Source organism: Pelodiscus sinensis, chromosome 9 (assembly GCF_049634645.1).
Source record: "Pelodiscus sinensis isolate JC-2024 chromosome 9, ASM4963464v1, whole genome shotgun sequence".
Taxonomy (NCBI): domain Eukaryota; kingdom Metazoa; phylum Chordata; order Testudines; family Trionychidae; genus Pelodiscus; species Pelodiscus sinensis.
In genome coordinates, this window is record NC_134719.1 from 30,833,553 (window position 1) to 30,847,873 (window position 14,321).

The 14,321-nt window shown below is 38.5% G+C and overlaps 1 protein-coding gene across 15 annotated transcripts in view; it reads right to left on the reverse strand.

Annotated features, from left to right (window-relative positions):
• Positions 1–6,939: 6,939 nt before the first annotated feature.
• Positions 6,940–14,321, reverse strand: part of ODF2L (outer dense fiber of sperm tails 2 like) — a 53,962-nt gene continuing 46,580 nt past the window's right edge. For 13 of the 15 annotated variants that reach the window (XM_075936395.1, XM_075936400.1, XM_075936398.1 and 10 more), the window contains 3 exons: positions 14,005–14,130; positions 11,873–11,947; positions 6,940–7,450 (listed from right to left, as the gene is read on the reverse strand). In XM_075936395.1, the coding sequence (XP_075792510.1) occupies positions 7,322–7,450; positions 11,873–11,947; positions 14,005–14,130 (330 nt within the window). In that variant the 3' untranslated portion in view covers positions 6,940–7,321. The remainder of the gene's footprint in view (positions 7,451–11,872; positions 11,948–14,004; positions 14,131–14,321) is intronic. The other 2 variants (XM_075936404.1, XM_075936401.1) reach the window with 1 other exon arrangement.

The following is a 14,321-nucleotide window of genomic DNA, read 5'->3' on the forward strand; positions in this document are numbered from 1 at the left end:
AAATTCGAAGGTGACAAATTGGTGGTATCTTAGCCAGGAAAGATTGTAAGGGGCAAAATGAGACAGATACATGCCATCTAAATTATGCTAGATTCTAGCTGCTTCTCTTGCAATTTCACATTACAAGTAAAAAGAAAGATGGAAAATACCTTTTTAAAGTGGAAAGTCTTTAGGAGGAAGAGGATTTTCCATGGATCTATAACTCTGTGGGGGGCTTCCAGGATAATCAGAAAATATGAGATTGGAGACATTTATCTGCAATGCCCTTGTAGAGAAGTCTCAGTGACAAGTACAGGAAATGTCTTTTCTTTATTCCCTGTGATACAAAATGCAGCAATGAAGATTTAGAAGAAGTTATGGTGAGTTGGACATTAATAGTCCCTCTTCAAACTTGTATGGAGATCCAGATCTTGGTTGCAAGAAAAAAATAATGGACTATGCAAGAGAATTAGGAAGTCTTGAAAACCAGTAACATATCACATCAGGCTGATGACTCAGCTATAAGGAACTCAGGGGAGATCATATGTATTCTATCAAGAAATTCCTTGAGGAGGCAGGTTTACAGAGGGAAGTTATTAAATTTTCTATGATCTCTCTGGAAAGTCTCCCCCAATAGATCTTACAAGAGAATTTATAGCAGCTTTATGGTATGGATAGGAAACAGAGTTAAAAGATCTATCAACCCTAAACTACTAGTAATAGGCTATTTGGCAGACAGGATTAAAGAAGGTAGGGCCTCAAGTAGCCTTAAAACTTATGCTTCTGCTTTAAAATCTGTTTTCCCAGACATTAACAAAACTAAAGCATGTGATATGAGCATCTTGTGCTTCAAATTCTCACTTTCCCAAATACAGTGCAAAATGGGGCACCAGTGCATTACTTTCCCCTCTATCAGAAACCAATAATTGCAAAAATAGTGACAGAGTGCTTGTTAGTTTCTTTTGGACTAGCAGACTCAAAACTCCACATGGTTAGAATTTCCATTAATGGACACTGCGTGGATATGTAATTTGACTTTACAGAAGGGGTAAAATGGTACTCCTCTCTCAACTCTACTATGTCTAGATTGTTATAGATAATTCTACACAAAACAGTTTAGGTTTTATTGTGTTAATATATGTACAGAATACTAAGGAAAGACAACTGTTATGAATTACACTGTCCCTTTAACAGGCTGTTTTTCCTCCCAGCTACAGACACCCACCAAACCAGTCTGTCAAGTTGACTAGAGAGAGACATAGGTCCACAGATAACAGATGAACAATCTTTGGATGAAAGTTACCTGTTATGTAAATTAAGAAAAAAATCCCATTCATCACACGGAGTTACTGCTGCAAATACAGAGATTAGAAAACATGGATGTTTCAGTACTATCAAGAGCATACATTTCTCTAGCCCTGGTTTAGCAAGCCATTTAAGCATGAGACAATATCCCAAGAACACTAATTTGACAACAGGACTACTCACATACTCAAAATTATGTGTATATTAAATACCATGTTGAAACTGTTTGTCAGATATCTCATCTAGAATGCAAAATCCCACAGTATGCAAAAGGAATGGCTTTGTATTAAAAACTCTAATTAAAAGGCTATAGTGAAATATTTTTTATCAGAGAAGCTTCTTAAACAGAATAGTGTAGAACACATCTGCCTCATTTTCTCATTGTTATACAGACAACACAAACTGTTTGTATTCATACACAGCTTAAATCTCTCCATCCCTTCTGCTGGATGAACTCATTTTTTAAAAGGATTTCAAATTGACATGCAGAATGTCTCATCACTTTTGCTACTCCCTGAGCTCAGCAGTAAAAAGGGAAGGTTCCCACTTACTGAAGCTCCTACAAAAGAGTACTATAATATACAGATATACACAACCCTGTAAGTACAGTATTGATTAGTTCCTTCTGTTGCTTGACAGTTCTTTTGTAACAATAATCAGAAGTTGAATGCAACCAGCTCTCTCACTTTTGAAGTGATATAACTATACTTGAACCTCTAAAGATTTTTCTGAAGAAAAAATCAAAAGCTTATTTGAAAACTACATTGAGCACTTATGTTAATATTGTCATGGAGTGATGCTAAAAATGAAAACGACAGTAAAATAGTACATATAGCGACATTCTATAAGACCTGTTTGACAGAGATGTACTATATACATATTTAGCATGAAGAACCTACTTCTCTCTAAAGAATGGTGTAGGCTGTATCATTTTCACGTGTCAAATAAAAATATAATTTTAAGGATAAAAGACCAACTCCATTGGTTCAACATAGCTCTAAGGAAATTGGCAGTGTAAAAGGCTTCTTTCCGTACAGTAAAATAAATGTATAAAGAATTAAATTGGTTAAGTACTTAAAATTCTGCTAATATTTTAGCAACATTGTTTGTACTACCAGTTAGAAAATAAAATAAATTGGGTTTTTTCTTCAGAAAAAAAATAAACCCAGTTGAGAAATAAAACAAATAATTATTGGAGCTAGCTGCCCTCTTTCAACAGTGGGGAAAAAACCTAACCACTTCGGGCATCCAAAAAATGACACCATAAGTAGTAAAACACAGCTGTCATTTTAAGAGGGACTTCAGACTCCAAAATGGTCCTGTTAGAATACTCCAGAATTGCAAAAATTAAGTGAATTTTAAAAACATACAGCTTTCATGTAATCAACTGAAAAAACTTGAACAGCAAATGGTCCAGCAGCACTTTAGAGACTAAAATCTGAAGAAGCTGGTTGTGCCCAAGAAAGTTCATGATACCATCTACATTTTTTTTGTTAATCTCTAAGTTGTTTCAGGACCATTTGTTGTTTTAAATTACAGACTAACACGACTCTGAGATTAATAAATTGAGTTGAACCAAATTTACTGAGCCAAGTCTTAAATGTCTTTGTATTTACAGCAACTTATATAGGTAGTTATACTGAATTGCTCAGCTACCAAGTTGATTCTTACAAATTCTGTAAATTAAGCACTATAAATTACAAATAATTTTGCCTGAGTACAGACTATAGGATTCTGTTCACTGGGAAGCAAATAGGAAAGTTACATCTCAGGATGTTAAGTTATATATTTGTAGAACCAGTGATTAGTCATATTGCACACTGAAGGTCTCATCCTGCTTAAGAGAAGAACCAGCAACATTGTTGATAGGTCAGAACCCAGGTGATAAAGCAATGTTGATATGATTTGACTTGTGATATGGTCAAGAGTCTTCTTACAAAAAAAAAGTACAAAAAAGTTTTCTTTAGAGCATTGTTGGTGGCTGGACATCATGAGGTTAAGTACAATATATTACACAAGCATGACATCATTTCATTGATATGATTAAATGAAATGAATGCCACTAGCAGTATGAGCAAAAAGCCAATGAAACCGCCTCATAATAAAAAAAACTACTAATAAAGATAAAATACTTAGATTCTGTAGTGTGAAAATAAAGATCACAATCTGCTGTGTATGCTGAAAAAATGAGGCACAAAGATACAAAGTCAAAAATCTAAGATGTAGGAATGTTAATGGCACCCCATAACTCATGCTTCGTAAAGAAATACAACCCTTTTTGTGTTATCTTTTTGAAGCCTGGGATATTCCTTTTCAGTGTGGAGGCAGCTACTGAGCACGCATATGGTGTATGTGACTTAGCAGTATTATCAAATTGAATCTAGCAATCGTTTAAACCACTTGAAAGCAGTATGAGAGCATAATCGAGAACTGCACTGTTTTATTTTCAAAAGAGGGCAGATTTTTGGGAACATTGTGATGGTTGGCAATATACCATATGCACCCCAAACATCTCTGTATACTCTCCATGTGTCCATATTTTCCTGTACATAAAACGTGCATAATTGATCATTATATCCTGTGTGCACTACTTCGGAATCATATAGACTTAATTTCCTGGGCTGTTGTTCCAATGCCTAAAACTGCTTTGGTCTTTGTTGCTCTCATTTGATACTACAAACATGATGTCTAATGTGCTGTCGCTATCACCACACAATTTCTTCTACTGAATATCTGTTTATCCAGATTATTAGTTCAACCATGCAAAAAGTTACTCACTTGCCCAGGATGAGTACTTTTTTGACAGGTAAGCTGTCTACATCAAGTTAGTTGAATATATTTTGTTCCTTTGTGTAGTAAATACGGAGATTGTCTGCAGCCCTCCAGTTCACAATCCTGTAATATCTGAGGCAACATATTTGCAACTTTCTTTTAATACCATGTAACAACTGGAAATAAGGGGGAGGGATGTAGTACCATGTCATCAACCAGCTCTCTGCAAAACACAAAATCCTCCACAGACCACAATTTAAGAACCTCTGATCTATGAGGCATGACTTGCATACATGCCAGTTGACTTTTATGTGTTCAAATTTTCCAAGTGTTCTCTTCTTGTTCCCAGTTCCTTGCGAAGTTATTTTTACAATGCCTTTCTTATTTCTGAATATATAAACTTAATTTATTTTTTCAGTAGTTGAACAGAGATTTAAACAAAGAATTCAGTACTTTTGCTAGTCGATATTGGACTCTGATCTCCCATAATGTATTAATGGGCCTATTATTTCTCTAATATTTCTCCTGGTGTGTGTATAAAATATTATTTTATTTGATTAGCATTAATTCATTCTGGCTTCCAAGTAAATAATACTTAGGCACAGTCAGAGAATCAATTGGTAATTTAATAGCCTCAAATGAACCTCGGTGTTTTCCAGCAGCAACTACCTACAGTAGAAGCATCCAAATGTGTGGGAAAAAAGGATGAATAGCCGCTGTCTCTTACACTTCAATCCTGTAAATACTTTCACAGAATTTACTTTATACAAAAACACATGGTCCACAGACTCAGTCTTGCACAAGCTTAACTTGATGCACATGAAAAATTAAACAATGGATGCAGCGTATGAGTAATTCCATTAGCTTCAACTGGCATAAAGTTAAGTGCACGCATAAGCACTTGCAAGAAAAGGGTGTTAATGATTTCTACAATTTTTTTCTCAGTTTACAAAAATATTTTTTTAACTACCAAACTAGCAACTTCAACCCGATATCTCAGTGGCTTAGTGTTTTCTGAGCAGTGGATTACTGTCAGTCAGCCTGACCCAACTGAGATGTATTCTATTCAGGTGATATTTGAATCAAACAAACTTGCTCTGAAACTGTGTCACCAATTCCACTAATGCATGTAGCCAGTTATGGAAGGTAATGTATAGGTAGGGATTAAGGGAATAATGCAAAAACCTAGAAATCTCAAGCCTATAGGATGTTATCTTAGCAAAATTAACTAAAATCTAAGAGCTAAAGACTTGACATCAGCAACTTACCAGTATATGAACCTATATGATAAGATGTCACAACCCTGTCACAAGATAGAGTGCTGTAACAAGCAAGCTTAGCCAAACTGCTGCCAGGTAACTGCAGCATACCAGTTTATATTGTTTCTGGATATTTTAAAATAAAAATATTGGCACATGTTCAACTGCAAGAATGCTATGGAGATCAGGTGATGTTATATATTAATATGCTTGACGTAGAAGGCCTAGTTACCCATGAGATGAGAGCATAACTAGGAAGTATGGTCAAAGAACAGGCTGAAGCTTCCACTCCTTTTGCGTGATGTACAGCAGGTATTAGCACAACTCACAACAGAAGCTGATACTTGGCTAGTGTACCACAAGGAGATTACGTGGAACCTGCCATGCCTTGGATGACATTTTACCTCCATAGGATCTCCCTGGAAAAGATGATGAGAGCATGCAAGTGCTTTGTGTCATTTCTGTTTTCTTTGCTATGTTGCAATTTGTGGTATTACTGATTGCACTAATAAAACTATTACAAATTCGATTCTGTGGCTGATCTAAAGGTTGCTGAGCTCTCTGGCAGACCATGGCATTTTAGTTGAGAACTCAGAATGATACCTAACTGATAGGTTAGGCAATGTCCAAACCAATTCAAGCCCTATTTCTGAAAGATTATTGCATTACAGTAAAGACAAAAGATTCAGGTTTTTCTAATTTCCTGGATAGCAGAGGATAGATTAAAAGCAATTTATTGGAATTTCTTTAAATAATTTATCAATTAATAAGCCTACACATACTCAAGTAACTTTTATGGTATTTGATTGGTCTGTCCTAGATTTAAAAGTAAATCTTACACTGGATTGATGGTTTTACCGCTCATATCTTGATGTTTCTTCATTCATTATTGTTCAGTATCACTAAACAGGTAAATTCTGAAGTGGTAAGGGAAAATGTTAAACTTAATCAAAATAAAATTTAATGTTAGTTTTTTAATGCAGGCAACCAAAAAAGTGTAATGGAAAGTACTGTGCTTGTGACACAATAATGAAATATATATAAGGAAATTTAAGTAAAGTGTAGCATGTACATGAGCAGCATAATACCGTATATACCATTAGCTTGTTGGCACGGATGCCTAATAGCAAAGAAAAAAGAAAACAGTGATGCACCAATCAATGTTTAATTGCTAGTAGTTTTATAAATTGGCAAAAGAATAGTTATAACATGCTTATAAAACAAAATAAGTAACTTAAATTGTATTTTGTATCTATAAAGAGAACATTTATAGAATATTTAATGTTTACAATTCATATATTGAGATTTTAATATGTCATCTGAACCTGTTATCCTTTAAAAATCATATTACACTTCGGTAAGTATTGCTATAGAAAATCAACTAGGCCCAGTATATTTTGTTATAGAAAACCAACTGGGCCCAGTTCAGCTAGGTACTTAGGCATGTGGCTTGTTTTAGACATAAGCAACCCCACTGACTTAAAATGAACTACACATTTGCTTAAAATGAGTGATATTCTTAAATACTTTGTTGAACTGGGGCCATTCTCGGGAAGCATGTCACCACACTTAGTTTTCATATAGTAATTTTCATGGACTTTCTTTCAGTTATGTATTACATATTTACAAAATATTAAGAACAGTATTTCTATTACTATCATGGTAGCTGAAGCGCAAATTTAATCTAGCTAGGATCTCTACAGCAACATAAGTACAGTGAATAATAGTAACACATCTTTCATTGAGGAGATGTGCAGTTTTTCCTTTCACTGTTGTTCAGATTAGTTCTGCCATGTAAACATTCAGAACACGATCAGTACATATACATCAAGGTAAGACTCAATTCTGAGAAACTTGGAACAAGAGATTCCCTAGCAGGCCCTAACAACGTAGGATCCAATCCAGTAAAGTGTGTTCAACTTCGACTGACTTCTCTGAATGTTAAGGACACTCAGCATTTCATAAGACTCTACCCTTATTATTTGAAGTATTCTAAATAAAAGAAATCAGCCAAACATTGTTACATAAGAGTTTTTCAAAAATTGTACATAATTCTGGATACTGTGGGTCTGGTTTTCTGATTTTTGTAGATTGTGCTCTAATTCTTTCAAACATACTTGCTGTTGTTTCTCACTCTAAAAAAAAGAGGAAAAGAGAGTATGTAAGTTAGAAATAAAATATAAAATAAAAATACAAGGCGACTAGTACTCAAACATTATAACCCTGTTCATTATTCCCTAAAATTTAATCAGCTCCGCAAAAACACAAGACTCTCAAAATGACTCTAAAATCTGAAACCTATTCACTATGTCTCCTGAGCCTAAACTGATCTGCTTAAATAACTTCATACTCTTCAAAAAGAGGGCATGAGTCCTGGGATATCTTTTACACAGAAATGGTTTAACTTTTGCATTTCCATTGTTAAAGATTGTGGCACGGTACTTCCAATACACACTCAAAAATCATGTGCTTTTTTAAAAAAATTAATACATCTGTTACCAATCTTTAATATAGCCTGATTTTTGTTGCTTACATCATCTGTGGAAAAACAACACTATTTACTTGTTTATTACATCTGTACATGGTAAGTCACAGATAATGTATTACATAAACACTCATTTTTTGGCTTTCCTTTTATGCCTATCAGTGAGATTTCCGATGTGTCTCTCTTAAAATAAACCATGCAGATTTAATTCTAACATTATATGACAAATCAGGTTAAAGTGAACATTAAAAAATTACCTTCTTGAGCCCTTCCATTTCCAGCATCATGGAACAATATGAATTTTATTTTTGATTTCCATAAAGTATTCCCAGTTTTATGAATACATAACCGCAGAAGGTGAACAATGTACATGTCTTGTGTTTGTTCAGAATAAGTCTCCCCTCAAGCATAAATAATTCTCCTTTTATATTTATTTTAAACTGGCAGCCTAAAATACTTCTAGAATGGAAACCACTGAAAAGTAGACTACATACCTACAGTTACAACAGTTTTGGAGAGATTTTGCTGAAAAATAATAGCAATGACTTGTAGTTCTTATCTAGAAACTTTCAGCCCCAGGTGGGAGAGATGGAAGTCAAGTTGCAAGAGAAAATAACATGCATTGAAAAGTCTGACTCAAATTATTCTATAAAGCTAAGTGAGTTGTAATAAATTAATACTTTTGAGGCCTATGTTCCCATTGACCTGAATGTCAGAACTCTCACTGGTTTCAGCCGAAGCAGAATCAGGCACACAAAATGAACAAGCATGTCTCATGGATAGATTTTCAGAGGTACCTTTCAAAATTAAAAAAGGGGACAAGAACACCCTGGCCAAAACAGAAATGCTGGAGAAGAGTGGAGTGTAGAGGAGGAAGGCTGAATGCTGATAATGTTGGAAATTGTAAAAATTGTAAAAATTCAGAGCTCCTGAATTACGGAAGTAACAGTCTAGTCAATTAACCAATAAGCAAAAGGCAAACAATACATTTTTTTAGCAGCTTGGCCAGCAGCCTGGTTCAGTTCTGGATTGCACTGGGTCCGGGACCTACCCTTGCTGCGGCTTTGCATTTAATGTGAATTAGGAGCCAGGTGGGCAGTTAGCCTGGTTCAGTTCTGGCTTGCACCAGATCGGGGAGCTCAGATTGCATTCTCCCCCCTAGAGAGGGGCTGCTGCCACCCCATACTGCTGCCTCTGTATCAGAGGCAGCAGTGCAGTGTGACAGGCATCCAGTCCATGAGGGGAGCTAGTTTTTAAACTGGCTTCCCTTGAGGACCAGCTCCCACCTGGTACCCCGCGCTGCTGCCTTTGATACAGAGGCAGCAGCGCAGGATAGCAGGGTGCTCCTTGGGAGTGGGGCTGGAGCGCACTGGCTGCCGGCCCCACCCCTGGAGACTACAGAATAGTCAAATAACCTATAAGAATTCATGAGGTTAATCGACTATTCAATTATCCAATATTTAACATTCCTATCCTAAATATCCTCATTTGAAGCAGTAGCAAAGGAAACTCTTATCTTCCTTGTTAATCCTCAGGTAGGGGGCTGAAATCTGTGATCCTCTCCCAAAGTGGATGCTTGCCCTATGCTGGGGAGTGATACCTTTTCTCAGTCAGGAGGTTCCCCTGGAATTAGTTCACTAATGTGGGGGACTACGCTCTTTTCCAGCCTCAAAGTGGCACAGGCATAACCCTGTGCCTTCGCACTTGGCTGTATAAATATCCCATGCCCTTCAGAACCTTTGGCAGTATGGTTCCAACATTGTTGCCACGGTCTTCCCACAGGAAAGTGCCCCCAGGACTCTTCCACAAATAAGGATTCCAAACTGCAGAATGGGAACATGGGTAAATTAAGATCCAATATTACAAGATATAAGCGCCTTCTGTTTCTAATAAGGACATATGTTACACAGCACAAAGTAATCAAGCCAGGCACTAGGAAGCTGAATGCTTGTTTTTCCTGAGTAAAGACAGAGAGCTGCATGACCCTTTCATTTCAGTAGGTAAAGAGACTAGAGTCCAGCAGATCCTACCCTCTGGGACATAAAATGACATTGCTCCATCTTTTCTCTATCCCTCAGAAATTCCCGTTGTAAAAGCTGGAGATCTGAGTTGAGTGTGTTGGAAGTGTACAGCACCCTTGGTGATAAAGCCTGAACGTTTGCCGATTCAGCATTAATTTCTTGCCAAAATCCTATATATTTTCAGGATGTCTGATGCAACTTCTGCAGCTGCCCCTATAAATCATGCCCCCTTCCCAGCTGTAGATCTTTGACTCCTGTAGAAGGGATCAGAGAGGAGCAGTATGATCCCATTCCAAGACTGATACTGTCAGATTTCACCTACTCTATCCACTCCAGGCAAAGGAGTCAATATAGCTCTCAATTCTTCCTCAGTGACATTAACTTCATTGGCTAACCTGACCAATGCCTGGTATAGTTATTTGAACCATGTACTGAATACCGAGGGCAGGAAGGATACACAACAAGATAACACAAAGTAAATGGGAACAAAAATATAAAGCAATAGGAAAACTATGCATTGCTTCATACAATTTTTTTTTCTGGACAAAAGCCCATAAACAAAGGAAAATTAAACAACAAAGTTATTTGAAATGTTAAGCATTCCCATATTCTAGAGGAATAAAAATAATAAAAAACGTATTGCTAAAAGAATAAGGGACAGAGGAGTCATTTTCTAGCATAATAAACAGATTTTATATACAAAGGAAAAAACAAAAGTATCACAGAGACAACACAGTTAGGAAAAAAGCCAGTATTCTAAGAGTTTAAGATGTGGCAAACAGGGAATCCCGATTATCAGATCTAACTGGAACCAGGGCCAAATTGAATAATCAGGAGAATAGGTGGGGCTCTGGCTGTTAGCCCCAAAAGAGGCGGGGGTTCTAGCTCAAACCACACTGCCCAGTTCAGTTAACATGGAGAGCCAGATAAAGGAGGCTTTGATAAATGGAGTTCTACTGTACATTGTATGAATAATGTGCATGCCTCCATAAGCTGGTTATGATTAAGATTATGATTTAGTCATGGGTATTTTTAGTAAAAAGTCATGAATAGGTCACAGGCAATCAAAATTCACAGCCGGTGACCTGTCTATGACCTTTACTGTAAATATCCCTTACTAAATCTTAGCTGGGGGGCCCTGGGGTGCTGCTGCTCTGGAAGGCTCCTGGGGCCAGCCCAACCAGTCACTGCTAGGGCTGTTTGTTAGGCCAGTGGCAGCTCCATCTACCTTATGAGGACCGGTGCTTCAGCAATTCCTGGGGTCAGCTACCATGGGCCGTTGCTCAGACGGTACCTTGCTGACCCTGGGGCCAGCAGCCTGGGGTCACTTGAGCAGCAGCCCGTATGACTGCTGCAGGACTGCTCCAGCTGCATTTGGTGTGGGTTTGCCTGAGCAGCTGGCTGCAGGGCTGCTTCACCAGTAGCTGGTGTGGCTGTCCTGGGGCTGCCTGAGCAGCTGGTTCTAGCACTAGCTGCTTAGTCAGTCCCAAGGTCAGCCATATTGGCTGATGCAGAAGTCACAAACTCACAGAATCGATGACATTTATGACTTCCATGACATACATTCAGCCTTAGTTATCATGGATTTCTTTTTATGGAGAAGTAGGTCTATTAAACCAGCCATTGTAAGTAAGACTCATGTACTGAGGTATGCTATTATTTCTACACTGCATTCTAGGTGTTTTATTTTTGTTTTTAAAAAATACAAAATGCATTTGGAAGATACTTTGTAGTGTCACTGCAAAGTTACAGTGCCACAGGGCTCTGAAGAAAACCTCTTATAGGTAAATAAACCTGAGCTGGGCCTGTGTCATTACTATGCTTGGTAAAAAGGGGATGCAGCCCAGAGATCCAGTCTAGGAATTGCTGGACTGAATGGTTTGACATGAAGTGAGGTGCAGAATGCCAGACCTGTTACCTAAAGAGTAACAGGAAAATGGCTTCTGAGATGGAAGCTGTGCTCTCCTGTAGCACAGGCATGTCATTTCAGACACCTAGAGCAGCTGGCGGAAAGGTAAATCACCACAGGGAAGGGGTGTTTGGAGACATACCGGCCACTGGCTCCTACTAGAGCTGGTCTCAGCTGCTAGTCCTGAATGGGCAAGGACTGGACTTGCTTTTTCTCCCTGCACAAGTAACCAGGTCTGGGTCAAAACAGGAACCTCCCTCAGGTCCAGAAAGCTCCATATCCCAATTTCCTGCAGCCACAGGGAGGAGGGGTAACTGTATAGGGAGCTGATCCCCCATCCAACCAATCACTGTGCATCCAGGCCTCCTTATACTCAGATCCTCTTGCCAAGTTCCATTCCTTCTCCACTAGCCCCTCCTTCCAAGCCCCTCCTCATACCCCTGCAGACTCCTTCCCCCTCACAGAGACCCCCACACTCCAACCCCACCTTGAGAAGCCCCACCCTTCTGCACCTGGACCTCCACCAAAACAAGTCCCACTACCTCAGTACCTGGACTCCCTTCAAAGGCTGCCCTCCCGCAGGCTCTCTGCCAAATGCTCCCCCCCACTGAGCCCCACCCATCTTCATTTGAATCCCCATTGCAAAGTCTGATTCCCTCTGTACCCAGAACCCTTCACCCAATAAAATCCTGTACATCCAGATCTTCCCTCCTCCCACACAGCCAGATACCTACACTGCGCCATTGCACCCAAACTGCTCCACACAGAACCCTCTTCACCCCACACCTTCATCCACTCCCACTTATATCTTTCCAGGTTGAGCCTGATAGCCTCGCATTTGGATGGGAGCCAGGTCTGTGCATGTGTGTGTCACACACACTGACTTTTCTTGCTTGCTATCTTGATGCACCTGGTGTGGAGAGGGATGGGTCCTGCAGTTTCTGGGACAAATCCCTGTGTCAGGGTCCAGTGCAGCCTCACCACCAAGTCCCTGTCTAAATGGGGGAAAGGCTGCAGATTGATCTCCTACCTCCATGCAGACAGTAGACCCTCCCCCTGCCATGCCGGAAACTGCACATTTATTTACTGACAAATAAAATATGCAGCTTTTTCAGAATTACAACCTAAAAGTGGAATCTGGGACTTCTACCTTGGAGTAAAACAGTAAAAGCTGTTGTGCAACCTATATGCTCATGAAAACTGTTAAAATATAGTGGTAGGCTGATGTAGAGGGACAGTTGTTAATGAAAACCCTACAGTGAAGTTACTTCACTCTTTTACAAATTATATAGACTCCCACACAGCTGACAGTTTTAACAGTTTGTACGGTCACACACTGCTAGACTTCTTTATAATAGTTTCTCAGGGAAAAATAACAAATTGGAAAGATGTATCAAAAATACAAGCCCACAATCATCAGGGTGCTAATTTAAGAAGGTAATTACCAATGGGCCAAATCTAAGAACTGCAAGTGCTTAAAAACCTTTGAAAATCAGGGCACTTAATTTAGATTCCTGAATATGGCTATGGGAGCCTAACTTTAAGCACCCATGTTTTAAAATGTTGGCATCAGTTTCTTTTATCAGCTCAGAAGAACATTAATCCACTTCATTAACTGGCTATGGACCTGCTGCCCATTTGGTTGTGTCTGCATGAGCCTTTAAAATAAGCAGCAGCCCTCGAGGCAATTTGGACTTAATAAGTGGGTCTCAGTACAGTAAACAATCCTGCACTACCGTAGAAAGATGGATTAGGTATCCTGGAGATTTTTTCCTAACCTTCCATCTATAATTCTGCACAAAATATAGTCTTTTAGATAGCTTTAGGCTAACAGAACTAAGCTAACTGACTCTGTGATCCAAAATTATGTACAAATTCATTAAAAAATATATTAATCTATTTACTGTCTGTAGTGATTAAAATAACTAAGGGTATGTCTAAACTACATGCCTCTGGCGACAGAGGCATGTAGATTAGACTACCAGGTTTAGGAAAATGAAGTGGCAATTTTAATAATCGCAGCTTCATTTAAATTTAAATGCCTGCCGCGCTGAGCCGATCAGCTGTTTGTCGGCTCAGCGCAGTAGTCTGGAGGCTCCGTGGTTGACATCAAAGGCATTTGTCGACCTCCCAGGTATGCCTCATTATTTAAATCGCCGCTTCATTTTCCTATGCTGGGTATTCTAATCCACATGCCTCCATCGACAGAGGCATGTAGTCTAGACGTACCCTAAGTAGTTTATAATCAGTATCAGTAAAGTGACAGATACTCACATTATTTAATTTGGAGACAAGTCGCTTTCGCTCTTCTCGTCTCTCTCTTAATTCAGTTTCAAGAGCCAATATTTTTGTCTGAAGAGCTCTCTCTTTGGATGACATTTTTTCCACCTCTTCAGACTCCTGAAATAGTAACAAAGAATGAAAATTTATATAATTACAAATACATCTGCATTAGAAGATCAAAACCCCAAATAATTATTTTAAAATATTTTATGCTACCGTGGGTTATGTCTTTCATATTTGCCTGCTATAATCCTCTCTCTGTTCCCCACTAAGTATCTTGATCACACCTAGGATACAATCTGATTTCA